Here is a 22106-nt window from a genome sequence, read left to right as displayed (position 1 = left end):
GCATTCATGATTAGAGTCCCCCCTCTGTGCATGAAGCCTGCATTCCATTCCTAGCCAGCCTTCCTCATGCACACCTACCACCGTCTGCTGGGGATAGATTCCATGATGCCAGGATATTGAATAGGCATTAACAATTTGCAAACTAAATGGGCTAGCAGACTAAATGGTCAGCCACATCTGAAAATCAGCCAATGAAAATCCTGTCACTGACAACTGTTTTATCCCCAAGTGACCACGGAAATGGTGCAGAACAAGGTAGCATTTATTTCTGTTGCACTGGATCCCCCATCAATCAGGACTGACTCAACAAGAGCCAACAACAACCCGTAAGGGAGCACTTGTGTCCCAGCTTTCAAGGACAAGACAGAGAAGCACTTAAGAAAGCCTGTCTCAAATACCAACCAAAGGAGGGGGGACAGGGAGTGGCGGGAGAGCTTCATCCCATCCAGACCATACGGAGGTCTACGAGGGGGAAGATCTCAAATGCCAGACCAAAGACCAGTAGGTGGACCTCAAGTCAAAAGTGAGAGGAGAAATGAAAAATTCTCAAGTGGAAGTGCTCTCACCTCTGGGATCGGACTGGCTTCTTACCTGGCTGAGAAGATGCAGAATTTTGAAGAGAAATGTTTTTGGTTTCTACTGAAATGTCACAGTAGCAGAGCCCTAACCCTCTACCAAAAACAAGCCTCTATTTACTTCCGATCTTGATTTCTATCATCTTAAAGGGGTTATCTCCATGTGCAATATGCACATTTTTATTTTCAATTTCTCTCCTGGCTACAATGCAAGATCCCTAAGTGAAGGATTTGCGTTATTCATCGCTATCTCCCTGAGGTCTAAGAGAGTGAGAGGACAAGCCAGATGTTCAATAAATAGGTTCATGTGAATGGGTGAACGCCTACATTTTATGTAGAAAGGAAACATCATGCATTTAGTTGTGCTTCAATGCATTCTTTTATGAACTACACGTAAAGGTTTCAGGATCCCGTAACCACATGATTTCTGTGGCAATTAGTCAAGTCTGCTTTTGTAGACTGAAACCACCCAGGACAATGTGCAGATAGATAGGTATGATGACCACGGTCTTAATAAAACCTTTTTTACAGAAATGCTTGGTTTACCAATGTACTGAAATCTAACATGCGTTCACCCTCCAGTCCATCAAAGGGTCCAATTCCCCATTTTGTATGATTGACAGTTGTGAGAGAGGTGCACGTGGTGGGAATAAAAGGACCAGCTTGGGGATGCTGTGCGGGCGGGAGGAGCAAGGCTGCTTAGGATCAGAGAGAATAAACATAAAGTGACGCTATTACTACGTCACGACCATCAAAAAGGCTGAAAACATGAAGCACAGAGAAGATCCGATATAGGAGATAAACCACCAATACATGCAAAGTGTACAGTTAGAAGTCCTCTCTAAAAGGGCTGAACTTCCCAGGAAATAGCCTTTTCTCTTGGTCCGTCCACTAATCCACCGGAAGTTACTGATGAGAGGAACTCTGGATCACAGGTGCCGAGAGCAGGTGTACTGTGTGATAGGAAAACAGGAGCCTATGTGATCGGTGTATTCTGCTGCTGCCACATTCCTGGTGGCTGTAGGCCACGGCCTGATTCCACCGCGAAGGCCAAATGCCAATGTCTGTGAGAGCGAGCGCTGGTGTTCATGGGGATGGTCTTCTCACCCTCCTCCAATATCTTACTATTGAGGGCATGTCACACACAAGAATGAAGGACACAATTTATGTATCTGATGGTCATGAGTGAGAAAGAACAAAAATGTAGTCAGAGCTTGGAGATGAGAAAATTCATTAAAAATGAACAAAAAAAAACCCAACAAAAAACAATTTTGAGGATCTACTAGATTAAAAGAAGTCCCTGGGTGATATAGGGTGCTAACACACTGCCACTGAGCACAAGGTTCCAGTCCATCCCGAGATGCCTTGGATGAACATTATAGGAATCTACGTTCAGAAAACCAGTCGTTGAAAATCCAATGGCACCAAGTTCTACTTTGACACATTTGAGGTTGCCATAAACCGGAGTAACTCTCTGGCCCCTGTCAAGTGGTTCCCATCTACTACCTGCTGTGCTAGACAAGGAACCTGTGAAGTAGGAGTTATCAGACCCCTTGCACAGATAAGGTGAGACAGCCACTGGTTCTTATAGCGCAGGCTTTGTTCCCAGTGTTTTCCATCCTTCAGGGAGCAACTGCAAAGGCCCCGGTCTCTATTCAGGAGATTACAGCCCAGCAGACAGTACACAGGAAACCTAGTAATTAGATCAATTAAGCAGTGTGTTAAAAGGTGGCAAATGTCATGTGGTAAATTAAATATGAAAGAATTCTGTGAAAGAGGTGTCCAGTGTGTGAAGGGTGAGCCTAATGACTGGCTACAGCATTACACAGAGGAATCCAGTATGCCTCGCTGAGTCGACCCTTCAGTAAACCTTCAAAGGAGTAAGCGTTGAGCTGTGTGGACATCCAGGGAAGAGCAGGGCCAAGGCCAATAGGGATCTGCCTAATCATGTTCCAGAAACAAAAAGGAAGCCTATGCTTTTTTTACAGGCTGGAGCACTGTATTTGGGAGGGGGGCGGGGGAGGTGGGGGTTGGGTGGGTGATAAGATATAAGAAAATGGGACGCAGGTCACACAGGGCCTTGTATGTTGATTCTCTCACTACCCTTTCTCACCAAGTTACCTGTTATGGATTGAACTGTGTCCAGAAAGATACGTTACAGAAAGTCTTTGAAGATGTTATCCATTAAGCCACGGCTATTTCTGGGTGGCCCACACAGTAAAGGACTAAACTATTAGTCACAAAGTTGACAATTTGAACCTCCCCAAACGCGCTCTGGAACACAGGACAGACTGGCCTCTGCTTTCACAAGGTCGCAGCCTTGACAACTGAATGGAGCTCAGTTCTGACACACGTGGGTTGTCATGAGTCAGAATTGACTTAAAGGCAACGCACAAGGTCACATTGGAGCAGGCTGGTCCTAATCCAACATAAATCATGTCCCTCTAAGAGAGAAGCTCCACAGAGACAGACATAGAGGAAAGATGGCCCATGACAATGAAGTGCCGGGGCAGCAGGAAGCGCAGACCTCCTGGGGCAAAGAGAGACTGAGCAGGAGGAAAAGATCTTTCCTAGAACTTTCAGAGGTGATCTGGTCCTTCAACACCACTGATGCTGCCGCCTAGCTTTCACACCAGCGTGACACTCCATTTCAGTCCAAGCCGCCTACCTGTGTTGTGGCTCTTTGTTATAGCAGCCTTAGGAAATACATCATCTTGCCTACTGCTTTCTGGAGAAGCATATTGCATACTGATAATCGTGTAAACCAGGCATCTAGAGGCCATTATTTAAAGAGACACTCACTCTCAGGTGCCCACTCTGTACTGGCACAAGCATGACAGTGAGTGACACCTTTAACTTTGTCCCCTAGGAGCCGTAATTGCCAGCAAAGAAGACTGGAGGCTGCTTACACCCCTCCCCGACACCCCTGAGAGACACAGAGGCTACTTGCTATGGGATATCTATCTGTCCATAAAAACGGTTGGCATTTCTACTTCTGGGATCTGTCTCCATCTCCTGCAAACCCACCCCATCTCTTCCCAAGTTTTCGGTGCTGCACAATCCCAGGAGGGTGTAGCTGGGGAAACACAGGGGCGATGGTTCCTGCCTCTCTTTGCTGATCCTGGCCAACTCCATCCGGCAGAGTGACAAAGCTGTACTTGGGTTAGACTGAATCTTTTAACCATCATCCCTGTCATACTGTGTGTGGATGTCATTGAGAAATGGTGCATTGCAGAGCCCAAGAATAAGTGTACAGTAGCCCGTGATGCTGGGGTGACAGATGTGACTCAAGGAGCTGACTGTAATAGACTGTCTGTTTCTCTAAGACAATCTCATCCAGAGTCAGCTGAGCTCAAACTGTCTCTACTCCATAGCAGTGCCATCTGGTCCCATCTTTTTCTAAAAGCTCCCAGCCCAATTAGGGCTGTGATCTCAGATTGGTGACAAAGAACAAAGGCCATGGGAGGAGGAAGACAGTAGAAATGAACTAATAACCCTATACATTTCTGGCCGGGTGCACAGAGAATCATTCCAAGTTGACATGATGGCAGAGGCCAAGGGGTAAATGCTTCCTATAAAATAAATATGTCTTAGAATGTGCTTGGAATTTATCTTCCCAACAAGGAACTCATGGGATGGCAATTTTTAAAGAAGATATAATTGCTCCTCACTGGATCAGAGGGGTAGACTGGGACAGTGGACAGGGAAGTGGGACAAGGCCTTTGGGTCTTGGGTCAGTGCCCAATACCCTCAGTTCCTGACCAAGTTCAGTGGCAGGCTGACTGTAATAGACTGTCTGTCTTTCTAAGACCATCTACATTAAGAGTCAGCTGAGCTCAAACGGTCTCTACTCCATAGTAGGGTCATCTGCTCCCACTTTTTCTTAAAGCTCCCAGCCCAATTAGGGCTGTGATCTCAGATCGTTGACAAAGAACAAGGGCTATGGGAGGAGGAAGACAGTGGAAATAAACTAAGAACCCTATAAATTTCTACTTAAGAATAGCCAGTGATCTTAAGACTACTCAACTTCAGAGGGAGCTGACAATATTTAAGGGTTTTGATCATTGAGAAGGTCAACCCCACATTAAACTTTGTTGTAATATTTAGTGAATGTTGCTGTGAGGGTACGGAAAATGGGCTATGAAATCATAAAATCTTTAAAAATTATAAAAATGTGAAGCGATTGTTTCGAGACAGAGCCTTCACCTACATCTAAGTCCTTCTGAAGGTAATTCTCTATCTCTCTGACTCTCCCGGAAGATATCCAACTCTTTAATTTACACATCTAATGGCCAGTAGGAGGATGTGCGGAGAGTGCCCAGCAAAATCCGCAGAGGGCAACCGGCACTGCTCTCAAAGAATGAGCAGACGCATCGTCACCACAGAATGGCAAAAATTCCTCAGCATGATTTCCCTGGCCTTTTTGTCACCAATGGCCTTTTCAATTCTCTTAAAAAATGAACAAAAAATTTTTTTCCTAAACTTCTCCATGAAAAGTCCCCTGGATCCTTCTGTGTCTTCAAGAAATTCTTTTAAGATTAACCCTTTGCGATCTTAAAAAAACGTTGCCATAAACTTCTGGGCTTACCTCACTGCCTTAAATTTACTTGGCTCAGGAGATACAGTCCCCCACCCACATCCCACCCCACCCCCCACCAACCTCAGAAGTCACTGTTTTGATTGGACCTGGTTTTTGAAGTCACTTAAGACAAGTTGCTTCTTGAGAGAGCCTGTGTGCATTCTGCACTGATCATGGAGACATTGTAACATGTTCTGTTTGCTGGGGGTCAGCTCATGCATGTCTACACTGAAACCCCAGTAGCAATACTGCTAACATACGCTAGGATTTTTCTCTCATTATTTTACTATAGCCTAAGTTTAAGAAATCAAGAAAAATCAAATTCTTTAGACACAACACAGTAAACATATTTAAGGTGCTAATTATATACTTCGGAACATGTTTTTCTTACTGTCAAATAAAGTATACAAGTAGAAAAATCCATTTGAACTCAAACTTGCCTGTTCCTTGAACATCTTTTGTTGTTCTCTCAAGTGATAGCTGTTTACGTTCTCACGTCTCAAATATGGCAGGGCTACAATGTAAGGTCGGATCTCATTGATTGGTAATGTACTCATTTCTCCACGAAGCGTTGTAACATGTGACATGTGACCAACAATTTATAGTTTCATCTCTTTGTGACTCTGGGTACAACAGAAGCAAACACTGCCTGTCTGCATCCTCCTGACAATCCTTGCTATGTCTGGGCCCGTTGTTACAACTCCTCTCCCAGTTCATCATGTTGAGGATATCTCCTGTAAATAGCACGAGGGACCATATCTGACCTCCTCCGGCTTCCCTGCTGCCAAGAGGCAGGGGTCAAACATGCTGTGGCAGTTATATATTCTCCTGTCAACTTCCGAAGGGGTGGAGTCTAGCTTGTCAATAAGGTTACAGCTTGGTGACCTCATTTGGAGGAGTTATGGAGATAAATAACTCACTGGAGGCCAGATACAGACACACGCTCTGCTTCATCTTCCTGCTGACAAGCCACGTGGAGCCACACTGATGGAGCCAGGGCCCTGGAGCTGGAGGAGTCACCAGTACAGAGATGCATCCACTGCCACCGGATCCACAAGTCTTTCCACCCACAGGCCGATGATCTTCCTGCATGTGGTGTTATTGCATGTGTTGTATGAGTCTGAAGAGGAACTTACAGACTGGTATCAGACATATGGGCTAATATTGGATTTACGGATCATTTGGACTGGGCTGGGATGTTTTCTCAATATACAATTGCTCTTTTATATAAAGCTCTTTCTTATACACATGAGTGTCTCTGGATTTGTTTCTCTAATCTACCCGGACTAACACACATACCTCCACACTCCATCCTTCTTAACCTATCTAACACCAACCATTCCTCCCACAGCATTCTACATCTGTGTGGGGCTTGATAATTAGTTGAAGTGGCCACACAGAATTTACATACAATACTCACAATTATGGGGGTTTATTGGAAAATTTAATAGGTTATCACCAGTCATGATTGGTAAACAGTAAGGAGACAGTCATTGGTGCATAGCAACAAATGCTCCCAGAACCAATACAGAAAGACTTCTCTTAGTTACAACTTGAATTCAAATTTATAATCTCCTAAATTTATAAAATAATTTTGTTTGTGTGTGTGAAAACCACCCACCTGTGGCATTTCTATTATAGTGGTGCTGCATCACTAAGAATTTAGGACTGGTGACAGCTAACACAAAAACCTAGAATGTGGAAGTGGTTTTATGATTCGGTCATGGGGGGAGGTTGGCAACATTTTAAGATGTCTAATAATAAAAAGCGCGCAAGTCATGGGGTTACAATGGATTAAGCGTGGGACAGTTGATTATTAGGTACGTGGTTCAAAACCACCAACTGTCCCTAGAGAGAGAGATGAGGCTGTTATCTTCTGTGAAAACGGACAACCTCAAACACCTCAGGAAAGAGTCCTATTCTCCTTTTTAAGGTCACCACAGCGATTGACTCAAGGGAATTGGGTTGGGACAGTGAAATGACTGTGCGTGGACTATGGACGTCGAAGGCAGTTCTGGTGAAGGGTCAGAGGATAGCCAAAAAGAAACCCTGTCATCTTAGAGAATAGACATGGGACATCAACAGATTTTACTAGAAATGAAGATGTAAAAGGTACCACTGCTGATTAAAACAAAACATAACAAAAGCATGATTGGACAATGGAGAAAGGGTGAACCCTTTTGTGACGTAGCAAAGAGCTAGTCAGAATTATGTTTAAACTTTTGGTATTTGGTAGAAGGTAGAACTTGGATATTTGGTTGAATAAATTTCCAGGCAAATCTTAAGGTGACCAGAAGGTTTCTCATTGCTATTTACATTAAAATGTGAGAAGAAAGAGATGGCCTTAGAAATAAAAGGTACACAACAAAAATAAAACTTCAAGATTTTGGAAATCCTGTTGAACAAACTCAGGATACATTGTCTAGAATTTTTACCAAGGGTGTGGCTACCTAATCTTTTGTTCAAAATAATAAGACTGATTTATGGTTCCAAACAACTGCTAAAATAGATAACTGACTAACTTAGACAGAAGTCAAGGGCAAGACAAAAGGAAATAAAGTTATCTGCTTCTTGTAAGTCCACAAGCGGAAAACAGACCAAAGGAACTAAATCAGTTCTCCCTCAAGAATAGAATCATCCCAGGAGAAGTTTGGAGCCAGCAGAACGTTTGAAAGAGCATGGGAAACAGGGCTGTATGCGTTTCAGAGTGGAGCTCTGGTCTCTTAGCTCTCAGAGGCTGGGGGGGCATGAATTCCTGGGTGGTAAGAGTCAGATGCCATCACCCCAATTCCAGAGAGCAGGGCTACCATTCAGGTGTGCCACGAGATGATTACTAAAAAGGACAGCTGTTTTTTTATTAATAACCACGTCAGTACTGCCTCCTAGACAGATTTTTATTAAGATACCCAGATAGACAATCACTTCCTTTTTCGCTAGAACCCCCTCCAGAGGTAAACTCTGCTTCCTTGAGTAGTCACCCAGATCACCCAATATGAGACCTAACCCCGGTAAATTCTTGTTAACACCTCTGCCCACACAGTTCCCCATGATATGCTTTCCCCCGGGTTGCAAGAGACAATAAAACTTTGTCTACTAAGGCTGTGTTCCTAAGGCAACAACATGATAAATTGGCATATGATATTTAATATTTCATATAGCATCACAAAATGAGATTTTATATAAGAATTAAATGACAGGACTTAACATGATATTAATATAAAGAAAGAAAATAAGATCCATGCAACAATATAGAGGAGTCTCCCAAAAATATGGAGTGAAAAAAGCAGAAAAGAATACAGTCTGAATCAATTTCCATGTGGTTCCGTTTCTGGCAAAAGCCACATTGGTGAGGACACAGGAGCTAGTATAGCTCTTCGGAAGGCAAAGCCGGGATGACTACAACCATCAGGCTCATGTCATGCCTGGGTAAGGGAGGTCATTCCGACGGAAACAGACACCAGGAAGTGTTTGCGCACGCCAGTAAAGTTACACACACACACACACACACACACACTTAAAAATCAGGTGACTCTTACACAGGTGGACTTTTATAGCCATTAGTGACCTTGTCCAAAGGTGTTGTACATACACTTTTATTATGTATTTCACATGAAAAAATGCAAGGAAAAATAAGGGGGCTAAACATGGGAAGCTCCAAGGGATAAAGAGGAGGTTTTTGTACCCCTGTAAAGAGGTATGGCCTCTGAAACCCACAAAGGCAGTTCCCTCTGTCCTATAGGGTGGCAATGAACCAGGGTCAGCTCGATGGTAGTAAGACAGAAACATGACCAGAAAAATAATTGATATTTCCTTTTTGATAAGACTTCTTTAAAACTGCCACATGAATTAATTCACTTGATGGCACTTTACCTGTGGTTAAGATGCTATATCTTAATTCTGAAATCACAAAGCTGACTAACAGACTATTGACCTAAAGTGACCTACTGATCTACTCCTGATTTAGGGTTTTCTAAGTCAGGAGGCTTTCCTCAAAGGCTCAGGTCTCCTCCGCTCCTTCCCTCAGCAACATGCACCCATGTACCTTGAAGGATATTTCCGTTGTCATGGTGAACCCATGGGTGATGACAGGTTCCTCTTCTGCAGTCCGCCCCTTCCAGCAGTCCAGCTCCACACAACGACAGCCAGACAGGAGGACTTGGCGATACATCTCGACAGAGGAGCTTCCAGCCAGCTGACCAGCTGCAAAACACCAATACAACACACGCCTGAATCTCCTCCAGCAAGGCAGAGAGCATGGCTCCCTGGGAGGCTTTGTATTGTTGAGGGCAGGCAAAGGGCAGCCATGGGATGCCATAAGGTTGCAAGGGCATGCAACGTGTTTTTCCTTAATACCAAGTTTGTTGGTGGGCTTAACAAGCAAAATCCATCATCATATGAACTTGTCTCAATAAATGAAGAGCTGTGCTCAAAATATTGAGTACAAAGAACAGATGCTATTGCCAAAAAGAGATATTAAATGTCCATGACAGGTAACAGGTATGGAAAGAAGGAAGGAAGAGCAATCAGAGGTAAGCCCCAGTGAGCTACAGGTGAACCCAAGAGGTGTAAGAGAGAGGTGGGCCCTGGAGCCTTCTCCACAGCTGTGTTGGAGGACACACATTTTGTAATCAAAAGATGTTGATTTTGAAGCTAAAGGAATTAAGACATGTGGTTTTGGTAAAAGGCTAGACAGATAGATCAATGGAGCAGAATCAAGTCCCCACACAAACCCTGATACAAACATTCAATTGAATTTCCATTGACTTTGCCAAGACCATTCAAAGCAGAAAGGTTTTTCAACAAATGATTCTGAGACAAATGGATGCTCACATGCTCAAAGGTGAAGTTGTTTCCTTATTGATCATCATATAAAAAGTAAAACTGAATCAAGCTCCTAAATATAAGAGCTAAAACTATAAAACCTTTCTAAACAACTCACTGCCATTTAGTCAATTTTGACTCCCAGTGACCTGTAAGACAGGGTAGCCCTGCCTTGTGCCTTTCCAAGGCTAGGAATCTTTCAGGGGGCAGAATGCTTCATTCCCTCCACTCCTACCCACCCAGAGAGGCTTGTGGGTTTGAACTGCCAATATTGAGATTAGCGGCCGAATGCACAATCCATTCTCCCACTCTTTGAAAACTCAACCAAACTCAATGTCAACTCCAAGTGACCTTATAGGACAGGATATAAATGCCCCATGTGGGTTTCTGAGACTGTCACTCTTTACGGGAGTATTCGCACCACAACCCGATGAGTAACCACAACACTGGGATAAGCATTGGGCTAATTACCACAAGGATGGTAGTTCAAATCCATCAGCTGTTCTGTGGGAGAAAGGTGAGGCTTTCAGCTGCAGTAAGATGTACAGGCTCAGAACCCTTTTCTACTGTGAATTGGAACCCACTTACCAAGAGTCGGGTTTGGTTTTCCTTACTGTCATGGAAAGGGATCCTGGATGGTGGGTGCAAGATGTTAAACTCTTAACCTCTAGCTGAAAGGATGGCAGTTTGAATCCACTCAAAGGAGCCTTCAAAGAACTCTATCGAATCTACTTCCAAAAGGTCATGGCCACCGTTCTACTCTGATACATGTGCGGTCACCATGACTGCAATGGACTCCACAGCAACTAACAGCAAGAACAGGGAAGATATGGGCAGTGTCACAGTCAGGCACCTGGGAGGGCTAGGGGAGGAATGCATGAGACTTGAACCCAAGGTATTCCTATTCCTGTGTAGATGTCAATGGCACAAACTCATTTCAAGGTAAGTTCATTTATAAAGCTTTAGTGGTAAATCATTTTTGAGGCAAGGCCACCATCATCTCACAAATTTTGATCTTTGCTTTCCCATACTAATCTTGTTCTTTGATCTAAACCCTCTATCAATCTGTGCAATTTTTAAAAAGAGAAATGTAGAGCTAGTTAAGTGGTGCTCTGTTGATGAAAATCGTCAAATGTCTTTGAAATGGACAGGATCCACCCTGCAGAGATACACAGGACAAAGAAAATGAGACTAAGTCTACTGTTTTAATTTTATTTTTCTATGCATGTCCCAACACCCAAACGTCAGCATAGCAAAAGAATGACATTCTTGCATTTTATAGAGCACTAGTAAATGCACTAAAAGGCTGATTAAGTGGGTTTGCATAATCACTTTGCTCTATGGGGGAAAATAGGGCATTTTTTATGCACCAATGGGTTTGCAAAAGCATAAATGCTGACAAAATAATCTAGCGAGGCCCTGATGCTGACAAAATAATCGAGAGAGTCCCTGATGCTGGATAGTCAATTTCCCATTTATAATTGCCTCAAAATTTGTGGTCATGAGAAAAATTTACATAAAGACTGCAATAAACAGCATGGAAATCATGAGAGTGAAGAGAAAAGATAGGCATTTGTACATGTAAGTTATTCCTAAACTTAAGGGAGGACCACCTTTCTAAATGAAATGAAGAATGCAAATAGTTACCAGGCTCACTCATTAAAAATGCTTGCTCCCGCAGAAAGTGCACTGCTAGTCGAAGGAGAGCAAGTTGTTTTGTGCGCCACTAGGAGTCGCTTTCAGTGCCTCACTGGCTGATTTCCACACCGCTGCACACTGTGCTCTTTGAGTTGGTTTCATTAATACTTTATTGAGTATGACCAATGTCAGCAGGGTTCTTGCCACAGATTGGTCAACTAGATAAAGCATAATGGTTGTGGGAAGAGATAGGATCCTCCCAATCCAGAGTTAGCACAGAAAGATAGCCAAAACAAACAAACAAACAAACAAACAAAATACACTTTTAACCAAACTCACTGCCATTGAGTCAGTGCCGACTCATAGTAAGCCTGCAGATTAATGTAGAACTATCCTGTGAGTTTCTGAGAGCATAACTCTTTAGGGGAGTAGAAAGCCCTTTCTTTCACCAAGTGGTGGGTGGTTTTGAACTGTTGACCTTGCGGTTAGTAGCCAGTGCGTAACCACTATGTCACAAACACTAGGAATTTGGACTTTTAGCCTCCTCAACTGTAAAGAAATTAATTTTCTGTTTGTCAATCCAATTCTTGTATTTGTTATAGCAGTACCAGAAAACAACCCCAAAATACATTAAGAGTGGGAGTGTGTGTGTTTATTGTCCTGCCCCCAAATCCAATGGATTTCCTTTCAGGTAAACTTGTTGCTTAGTCTAAAAATGAATAATTTTGATTAGAAACAGAAGTCTCCCAATGAGAGAAGATTGTGATAAAATGCACGTGTCTGCATAATTGTCTTTGGAAAGCACAGAAGTATCAGGTTTCCCATGAGTTTGGGGGAGGTTTTTCCCACGCAGAATATATGAATATTCATTATTTTCTCCTCTGCCTAAAGCTGCAGAGCTGGTTTATTTTTCTTGTTGAGAACGTTTAACACTTCCTTGGCATATTTCATCCCTCTATTATATTTCCATTTGATGGGTTCCAAAAAGTCTAAGGGGGCTTCAACACAGTTGCAGAAAAATGGCACTGAAAGATAAAGAAATCTTACAAACTTTCTGAATACCCATGTCTAGCTTCTGGGCTCAAGAGCTCGGTGGGTTTGTACTTAATGAGATGTCACGAGTCCCTCAGTCCTTGGCATTTCTGAAACGAGCACCCGACACCGTCTCTGCCTGCCCCTTCACAAGCTCTGGAGGACATTCCAAGGACATGATTGGAAGGAGGATCTGAAGCTCTCGCTCAGATCAAATCATATTATGCCTCCAGTCACAGCTCTGCGACAACTCCCTTGGCTGCATTCCTTTTGGGGAGCTGGTGGCAATCGTTGGGCAACTGAAAGTACCATGGCTTGGATCAGGCACACCTTAACCTCAAAGTTAATATCCTTGCTTTTCAGCATCCTAAAGAGGTCTTGTGCAGCAGGTTTACTCGACAAAAAGGCATCATTTGAGCTCTTCAGTGCTACTTCTATGAGCATTGATGTGGATCTAAGCAAGATGAAATCCTTGACAACTTCAGTCTTTTCTCCATTTATCATCATGTCACCTATTGGTTCAGTTGTGAGGATTTTGGTTTTCTTTACATTGAGTTGTAATTCATACTGAAGGCTTCGGTCCTCAATCATCATGAACAAGGGCTTCATTTCTTCCTCATTTTCAGCAAGTGAGATTGTGCTCTTTGCATGTCACAGAGTGTTAATGAGCCTTCCTCCAATCTTGATGCCACATTCTTCTTCATATGATCCAATTTTTCTGATTATTTGAATCACTATGGTAAGATGATACAATCCTGATATATAACTTTCTGATTTTAAATCTGATTTTAAGCATTTCCTTGCTCCTTTTGCACAACAGTCTCCTGAGCCATATACAAGTTCCGCATGAGCACTAGGTGATGCATATTCCTGAATGTCTTTTCTATAGGTAGGACAGTACTGATTGATGAGAATATAAAAATGAATGAGATAGCTACCTTTCCCTTAACATCTGGGTAAGGCAACGAATATAAATTCAAGAAGAAGGTTGATATGTACCAGGGAAATATAATCTCCCTCCATTCTTATGGTGTTGGTTTCTCCATCTTTCTCTTCGTGGGTTACATTTTAGTAATAGAATACTAATTTTACTTGCCCTATTTTATTAATTGTATCTATGCTTCAGTGACCCCTCTCAACCGTAGTTCAATGTTGATTTTCCCCAGCCAGTCATGAGAGGTAAGCAGCCTCGGCTGGTGATGAACCTGGGTATTGCTGTATGGTGTGATCCTGGCCTACATCTCCAAAACCTCAACACCTTGCCATTGAGTTGCTTGCACCTGGTAGACTAGAACTTCTCTTTTGAGTTTCTGAGGCTTCAAATCTTTACATGAGTAAAAAAGTCTTTTCAGACTCACCTTTCTCCTGCAGAGCAGCTGGTGAGCTCGAACTGCTGACCTTGTGGTGAGCAGTTCAATGCGAATCCCACAGTGCCACCAAGGTCTGGCCTGCATCTCTCAAAATTAAATCCACTGCTATTGAATCCATTTCAAATCGTAGCAACCCTATTTTAAAGGGCATAAAAGGTGGCGTTCTGTGGGGGCAGGTACTACGCGACTGTGTTCCTCATGCTAAAGAAGTAGCATATCACAGGGACTGTTCTTGTGTCGCATCTGGATGAAATGATCAGTGTACACGAGGAGGTTAAAATCATGAAGTCAACTTCTGATGACCACATCCCAAAGCCAGGGGACAGCACAGCTCCTAGGAGTTCTGAGACTGCAAATCTTTTCCGATGACAAGTGCATCATCTTTTGCTCTTCAGTTCTCAGCACAATGCTTAACCCACCAAGGCTCCTTTTGCAACTAGTATTAACAACACCACCATCGACAAAACACTGCTAGCCACTGCATCCCAACTCATACGGAGGCTACCTTGGGTTTCTGAGGCTAATGTCTAGGGGAGCAGAGAGCCTCATCTTTCCCCTGAGGTAGACTTGAACAGATGACCTGTGGTTAGCAACCTAACGCAAAGCCCACAGTGCCGCCATGAAGGAAGCCACAAGATGGAAAGCACATGTGTCTTCAGTGATGACACTGAATCCACACGTTAACCAACGCTGCCTCAGTATTAACTGGTATGTAAAGTAAGACATTCTGTAGCATTTAAGCCAATTATGAGTCAGAAGCAACCTAGACACACAATTTATTCCTTAATATCATTGAAGAAGCCCAGGCTTAGAAGAGTTAAGTATATAATTTCCTTACGATAAATTTAAATTTTGCTTATTTACTAAGCTGGCTGTTCTCCATTCTACCACTCCATATTCATTGGCCTATGTGTGCTCTAAGCCAAAAATAAATGACAAAAGATAGCCTTTGCTAGGGACTAAAGAAGTTGAAAATGATGAAGGGGGTGGTCCTCAATGTCTGAGTCATTCGGGAACGACAGACAAGGATACAGCCATGCCTCAAATAAATTGTAGAAGCTTTCTGTAACCCAGAACATGCACGTGAGGAGAGGAGTCGAATAATTACTTGTTAAATTCAATCGGATCATTTCATTCCTCAGTTCATTTGGGATAACTGGGCCTCAAATCTAATTTCACCCCCTAAGTTGATTAAACTGTTCATTACTGAGAGAATGACCATGTTGCCTCGCCGGTGTAGATGAAGTCATTATCTTCCCAATGGTTTAGAAAATGGGAGGTTTATGAAGAGCTAAAAACATATAGGGTGAAATGATTGCTTACTGTTCTCTCCTAAGAGGATTTTGTCTTGAGTCGGAAGGGTGGATTCCTCATGGAAAAACAATAATTTAAAAATAATTATTGATGTACTGCCAAGCCATCTCAAACCTTAGGAAAATGGCCACTGTAATTAAAGATCAACCCATTCTTTGCCTCTACTTCTCCCTGTAATCTGACTTCTCTTTTCTTCTGGACAGCTTGACGTTCCACAAGGGGCAATAGTGTGGAACAAAACAGACATTATAATCATGCATTTCTAAATTGGTGGGTCATTGTACTGTATCTTTAATTTTTACAATACAAATATTCCAAATGCTGAACATTTCCTTATTTTGATTTAAATTGGCATCTCCCAGGAATGCTGGTTCTTAACAAGATTCAAGAAAGAAAGCAGAAGAAAGGAGGGAGAGGCCAGTGGGCACCTTAATGACTATAAATCTTAGAACTTTTCCCATATATTCAAGACATATGATAACTTATTGCTATCAGGTTGTTTCTAATGCATAGTGACAGGTATACATAACCTTGCTTGCACCTAGCATCTTACACCTTAAATAGGAAATCTTTCCTTTTCCAGCTCCTCTAAAAATAATGTTTCTAAAGGGAAAGTTTCCAATTGCTCCAGAAATGGCTTAAAAAAATCTCACTCATTTTCTATGTATTGATTTAACAACTTAATTAGATTCCATTATGACATACTTTGGTTATATTTTATAACATTCATTTTTTATGTATGTTTGACATTCTTAATTGCCTTTAAATACTTTGAATAATTTATCATTGATTTTGAATTTATCCAAAGGGCCCTGCAAAATAGGAATTCCAGATTAGGTAAATCTGTAATTAAAAGAAAAATATCAATAAAGAAATAAGACCTAATTTTGAATCATAAATCAAAAGATGTTTAGACAAAACTTAAATCTGTCTTAGCCCTTCTATGTAGTATTTTGCTAACTGTATGAAATTCTCCTTAATTCTTTTGTAGGCAAAAATATGGTACTGGGACATTCTGAGAATGTGGATATATATCATATATATATTCTGAGAATGTGGATATATATCATATATATATTCTGAGAATGTGGATATATATGATATATATCCACATTCTCAGAATGTCCCAGTACCATATTTTTGCCTACAAAAGAATATATAATATATATATATATAGAGAGAGGAGATAGATGATATATATATGATAGATGATATATATAGAGAGAGGAGATAGATAGATGACAGATAGATACATAGATATATATAATATAAATTTCAATAAGGCAATAGTTAGCTTAGAAAAGGAAGTAAGAGCAACCACCACCACAGGAAACTAAAGGTCAGAATAAGATTGAGCATTGTTTTCAAAAGGTGAATATTTGAACACATGAGCATTTAAATATTACTGGGCATTAAATAATGGAAGGGAATTGGTATTCTGGATCAGAAATCGTGTATATGAAACAGATGCTGGTGATGTGAAAACACTACACAGAATTTTGGAGACATTAGCTATTTGAGTTCTTTTATCTATCTCAAAAAACAAACCAAAAACCAAACCCAAACTAAAAAGAGTGGAGACTTCTTCCTCGAAGGAGCTGACGGTGCCGTGTTCTGAGCACCGCCTGTCACTGGTGTGCTTGTTCTCGCTGGTTTTCATCAAGCCATTTCCTCAGAATTGTGTTTGATGTTATTTTCATGTGAAAGGCAGCTACAAAATAAAAGAAACTGTGGAGAAAAATTTGAACTGTATTCTGTGGTCGTACTATTTGTATTTTTATGGAACAATTTTCTGAGAACTATTATCATGTTGTCAGTAAAGCCAAGGAGTATTTATGTATCATTTGCTATGTATCAAGATTAATAAAGAATAGTCATAGAATCAAGAATTTAAGTTGGAACATACAATTGGAAAAATCAATTCAGACCCATGCTTTCACAAGAAAAAAATTATTTTCCTGCTTTGTTGACTGGAATAGTCTAGAAATAATGTTCCATACTACAGAGTCTAAATTGAAATTATACTACTATTTTTTTCTCCCACTAAAATGAACCAAGACTCTTTGGGGAAGAAAGTCTGTTTTTGTATCTGGGCCAGAAAGATCAAGGTGAGCCTGGAAAGTTTTGATTTGCCAGAAAGCAAAACCCTTTTTGAAGATTAATGGGTCATGTCAAGAGGATGCGCATACACCTTCACAAAGAGATCACTGACGACATTGGTGCTATAGCATAGTGTGATGAAGATACTAGATGGTGCATGGCTATCAGAAAATATAGCATCTGGGTTCTTAAAGACTTATCTTAAAACAAGCAGCCATCTGAGGCGTCCACTAAGTCTACATGGAAGAAACACATCAGCTGGTATGATCCAAGGATTGTAAATAATAAAAACCAAATTCTAGGGAGAGAAATGGTAACAGGTGACCTATTTTAACGTGTTTCGGTTTGTAATACTTTCTGCTTTCTTTTTCACTGAGGTTTTTCTATGTGTTGTCTAGCCATTGTAGTTGGGGTTTCATCTGTTTGCTCGCTTGCTTCCTGTTTGTGTTTGCTATGAGTTTTTGATTGTGAAATCCAGGATGGGGAGATTTATGAAGACAGTAACTTGGGAGGTTGGGGAGAAATGGGGAGCAAATAACAATGAGTAGAAGAAGAAAATGTTCTGAAACTGATTGTGGTGATGATTACACAACACTTCTTAATGTGATTGAATGACTAAATTGTATGATAAGCGAAATATAGCCCAATAAACTTGTTTTTTAAGAAAGAGAATGAGCCAAGCTAAAGAGACCCATTTACCAAAGTTAAGACAGTTTTAACCTTAAAACAACAGTCACAGTGGTTGAATAAACATACATAGAATAAGAAAACCAAAAGTCTACAATGATATGCAGAAAGAGAAAAGTTAATAAATCCCCAAAGATGGTGAGGAAATAGTGTTAAGTCAAACATTCTTGCTATAAAACCGTAGAAACCTTTTTAAAATAAAAACATCAAAGTGCTATTGTTTGCTGACATACCCTTCCGCTATCTGTGTACACTGCAGCAGAAGGCAGTGTTGAGCTCTCTCTCAACCTCCCCCAGGAGAACTGCACACTTTGTGACTTTTTGACCTATACCAAATGGAAGAGTTGGCATCAAGGGCCTCAGATTTCGTTCTTTTTCAATGTTCTTTGAGTTTGGGGAACAAGAGAAATCTGAGGGGGTCAGGTCCTCGATGTGGAGGGCAAGCTTTCACAAAGACACCCTTGCTACCCTCAAACAAGGAGCATGCACACTGCTGCAAGGGCAAATCAATTCCTCAGTGCAACGTTCCTGCCTTTTTCTCAACTGTGCAGTTTTCTATTTTCTTAAATCTTTCTATCATAATAAGCCCCTGTGATTGTCCTTTGTCCTCTGAGAACAACTATCAAGATTGCTCCTTTGGAATAATACACAATCTAATAGAAAATGAATTAACTTTCTGAACTAAACTCTGTACTTTTACTTTTACTGTCCCAGCAGATCTCCTAGGAAGCCACTTCTAAGGGAACCTTTTTCTTTCCTTTTTATGGCTGCATTTACTCTGCTGAGATGAGGACAAGTGTACCAGGATCACTGGGGGAATTTGTCTCTGGCCATTCACTGCTTGGAGAGCCACCAGTAAGCGTCTTTTGTTGGCATAAACCTGCGTACATGAGACCTGGAATCTTAGTATCCATACCTTTTGTCATACCCTCATACTGTATGTCTGTCTTGTCATTCCGTTATTTTAGTATCATAACGGACTCCTATTATGACAACATAGGGAGTAATGAATGCAAATATATCAATGAGAGAGCAATTATGGATTTAAATAATTATTGTTAGAATTACTCCAGGTACGATTCCAGGTAGAAAAAGATTCAAGATTCAACTGGATATTTCATGTAAATATTCTTATGAGTCTTATAATCCTGAGATAGTTAGTTTATTGTGCCAGCTTGGCTGATAAACACCAGTGGGATTAATTGATGGGTGGAGAGATAAATGGCTCCGTGAGCCTTGCCGCTCTTGTTTCTCGCTCCTTGATCATCGGACCAGTGTGCGGCTGCCTTGCTTGTTCTGTGCCTCAATTTACAGGCTACACTACCTGTGGGACGCCTAGCCTGTGGACTGTGTCGCTGTAAGTTGAAGTTCCTTTAAGACCACATGATTGGAATGTACATCTCTGGAGCTGGGGGACTGATGGTTGGTGACCTGGCTGACAGCGGGTGATCTACCTTGCTGTTTGCTGCCTGTGCTGAGATAGCCTAGCTCTCTCTACAGAGGACTACCTGGCGGCCCTCAAGACTTGAAGGACTTCTAGTGTTTCACACCTCTCACGGGAGTAAGTTGCACTGAGCCATTTGTACTGCTTTATAATTTACAGGTTCATTTCTTGTATTATATATCTATCTATCTGTATATAATTTGACAGTACATTTCTTGTGTTATATATCTATCTTTATAAGTATATAAAATTATCAGCAATCTGGTTTTATCTCTCTAGAGAACCCTGTCTAATACAATCCTAAGTATATGGTCAATGCAAGATTCCATCCTGTGCCAATGTCTTTAAAGGTGCAGTTCTTAGGGTGCAAACAAGTTAAAAATGTAGGTTTTTAACCTGAAGTTCATGAGCTTCCTCCCTTAAATGTGGATGAGAAAGAAAAAAAATCACTGTTCAATTTGATGAACCTCCAAGTGAACTTGAGCATTTTCTTAAGTTCTGAATGTAGGCCAAGTGCCATAGTAGTGTTGGACCTGCAGCTTTGTCATTTTCCAAATACTCAACCATCACAGGAAATGGTTTATATTAATTTTAAACATTTAATAAAAATGATATATTATTTTATCAAAATGATTTTCTTATATTTAGTAAAATACATTTCCTCTTTAATTCTATCACTTTATGTACCTTACAGCCCTATTCAGAGAAGGATCCAAAGGCTTCAATGTTTAAGAAAGGGGGGGTCTCATTTTTATATGGTATGGCTTTATCAAATAAGGTGGAGCTGTAAAGCTTTAGTAACACGCCTATGAATTGAGTCCAAGGAAGTGGTTTAAAGTGACTTACTTATTGTCCTTCTGAAATGATGGTGTCTATTTTAGAGTTGTTTAAGGTTGCTAATTTAAAGGTTGGTGGTCAGGACCCACCAGCCCCTCTGTGGGAGAAAGATGAGACCGTCTACTTCTGCGAAGATTGACAGCTTTGGAAATTCTATAAAACAGCTCTATTCTGTCCTATAGGGAACTTATGAGTTAGAATTTTCTCAGTGGCAGCTGGGTTTTTTAAAAAATGGTATTAACTGTTTTAAAATGAGGCTGCATAATCTATCAAAGTCCTCCCACCAGAAGATGTGTGTGTGCCCCCTTTGAAACTAGGTAAGATTATGACCAGTAAAGTACAGAAAGAAGTTTCATGAATAGTTAGGTTCCAAAAGACCAGGGGACTCCCCTGCTTGCTCTCTGGAACATTGGTTCTTGTTATCTTGAGGTTCAAGTCAGACAGAATTCCTCGATGGGGCCTCTTCTAGGCAATCCGATGGAGAGTGCGAACTGAACCCTGCTGTTGGGTCATCGCATCCAAGATGCCAAACATGTTGGTGGACAAACTTCCAGATGATTCCAGCCCCCAAACTGTTGGAGTCACCCCAGCCATTTGCTTCCCAGCTGAGGAGCAACGCAGCATGGAGCAGAGACAAGCCATCCCTTCTGGCCCAGTCTGAATTCCTAGCCCACAGAGGACCAGACTAGGGTTTAACCAAAGACCAAAAGGAATCTAGGCAGTTTTGTGACATGTCTCTCCTAGAAGACAGTGTCATAGTTTTCGAACCTCCCGGTTATCTAAGCTGCAGTTCATTTGACTGTAGGACTCTGGCTACGTACTTATCACAAAACAATCCTGCTGCAGCCATTCCAGGCATCTGGAGACTCTATTGTTATCTTTGTCCAGGACTCATTTCTATCCTAAGCTCATTTCACCTACATGTGTAATGCTCGGCTGGATTGGACTCCACAGCACCACCACATGGCATTGAGTTGAAAGAAACAGATCAGCTTGAGACATTCTGAAAGAACAATGGCGGTGTGCCAAGATAGCTGGTCCTGCGACATTCTCCGGACTGTCACCACAGCTATGCCGTCTCCTAATTTACAGTCTACCCTGTAACCTAGGCCACCCAAGTCACCACCAAAGTATGAGACCCTTTGTAAACTCACAGGCACCACCAAAGGCCCAGGCTTTGTTTGTTGGGGGGTCTTATGATCTTTTAAAAGTAAACGGTGTAACATGGTCATAAAACCCTTTTTGCTTCCTCCTAACCAGCAGCTTGTTTTACAAAGTCTCTTCAAAGCTGGTATTCAGGATGCACTGTGTTTGTTGTCATTGTTGTGGCTCACATGGGCCCTGTGTGCAGCAGGATAAGACACTGCCTGGTCCTTGCCATCCTCCTCCTTGCTATGCCAGAGCCCACTGTCGCAGCCAGTGCCAACTCATCTCACGCAGTCTCCTTCTCCTCCTCCTCCTTTTTTTTTGGGGGTGGGGGGTGGGGGGAGGACCTTCTACTGAACCAAGTATGATGTACTAAATAGAAAGTACTCTTGAAGGAATTAATTTTGATTATAAAACATTTCAGCTTTGAACCTGTACTTATGAAGATTTAAATGATCAAGTACTGAGATATAAATGATAGATCGTATATACTCGATTATAAGTCAACCCAAATATCAGCTGAGATACCTGCTGTAGTTTTACCATAAAAACTTCATAAAAAT

The 22106-nt window shown here is 41.5% G+C and overlaps 1 protein-coding gene across 2 annotated transcripts in view; it reads right to left on the bottom strand.

Annotated features, from left to right (window-relative positions):
* PLCB1 (phospholipase C beta 1) overlaps positions 1-22106 on the bottom strand; it is an 839164-nt gene that overhangs the window by 215825 nt on the left and 601233 nt on the right. For both annotated transcript variants that reach the window (XM_075563986.1, XM_075563987.1), the window contains exon 11: positions 9197-9354. In XM_075563986.1, coding sequence (XP_075420101.1) covers positions 9197-9354 — 158 coding nt within the window. The remainder of the gene's footprint in view (positions 1-9196; positions 9355-22106) is intronic.

The sequence above is a fragment of the Tenrec ecaudatus genome, chromosome 12, assembly GCF_050624435.1.
Source record: "Tenrec ecaudatus isolate mTenEca1 chromosome 12, mTenEca1.hap1, whole genome shotgun sequence".
Lineage (NCBI taxonomy): Eukaryota > Metazoa > Chordata > Mammalia > Afrosoricida > Tenrecidae > Tenrec > Tenrec ecaudatus.
The sequence above is the reverse complement of the archived record's forward strand: the minus strand, read 5'-3'. Positions and strand labels throughout refer to the sequence as shown.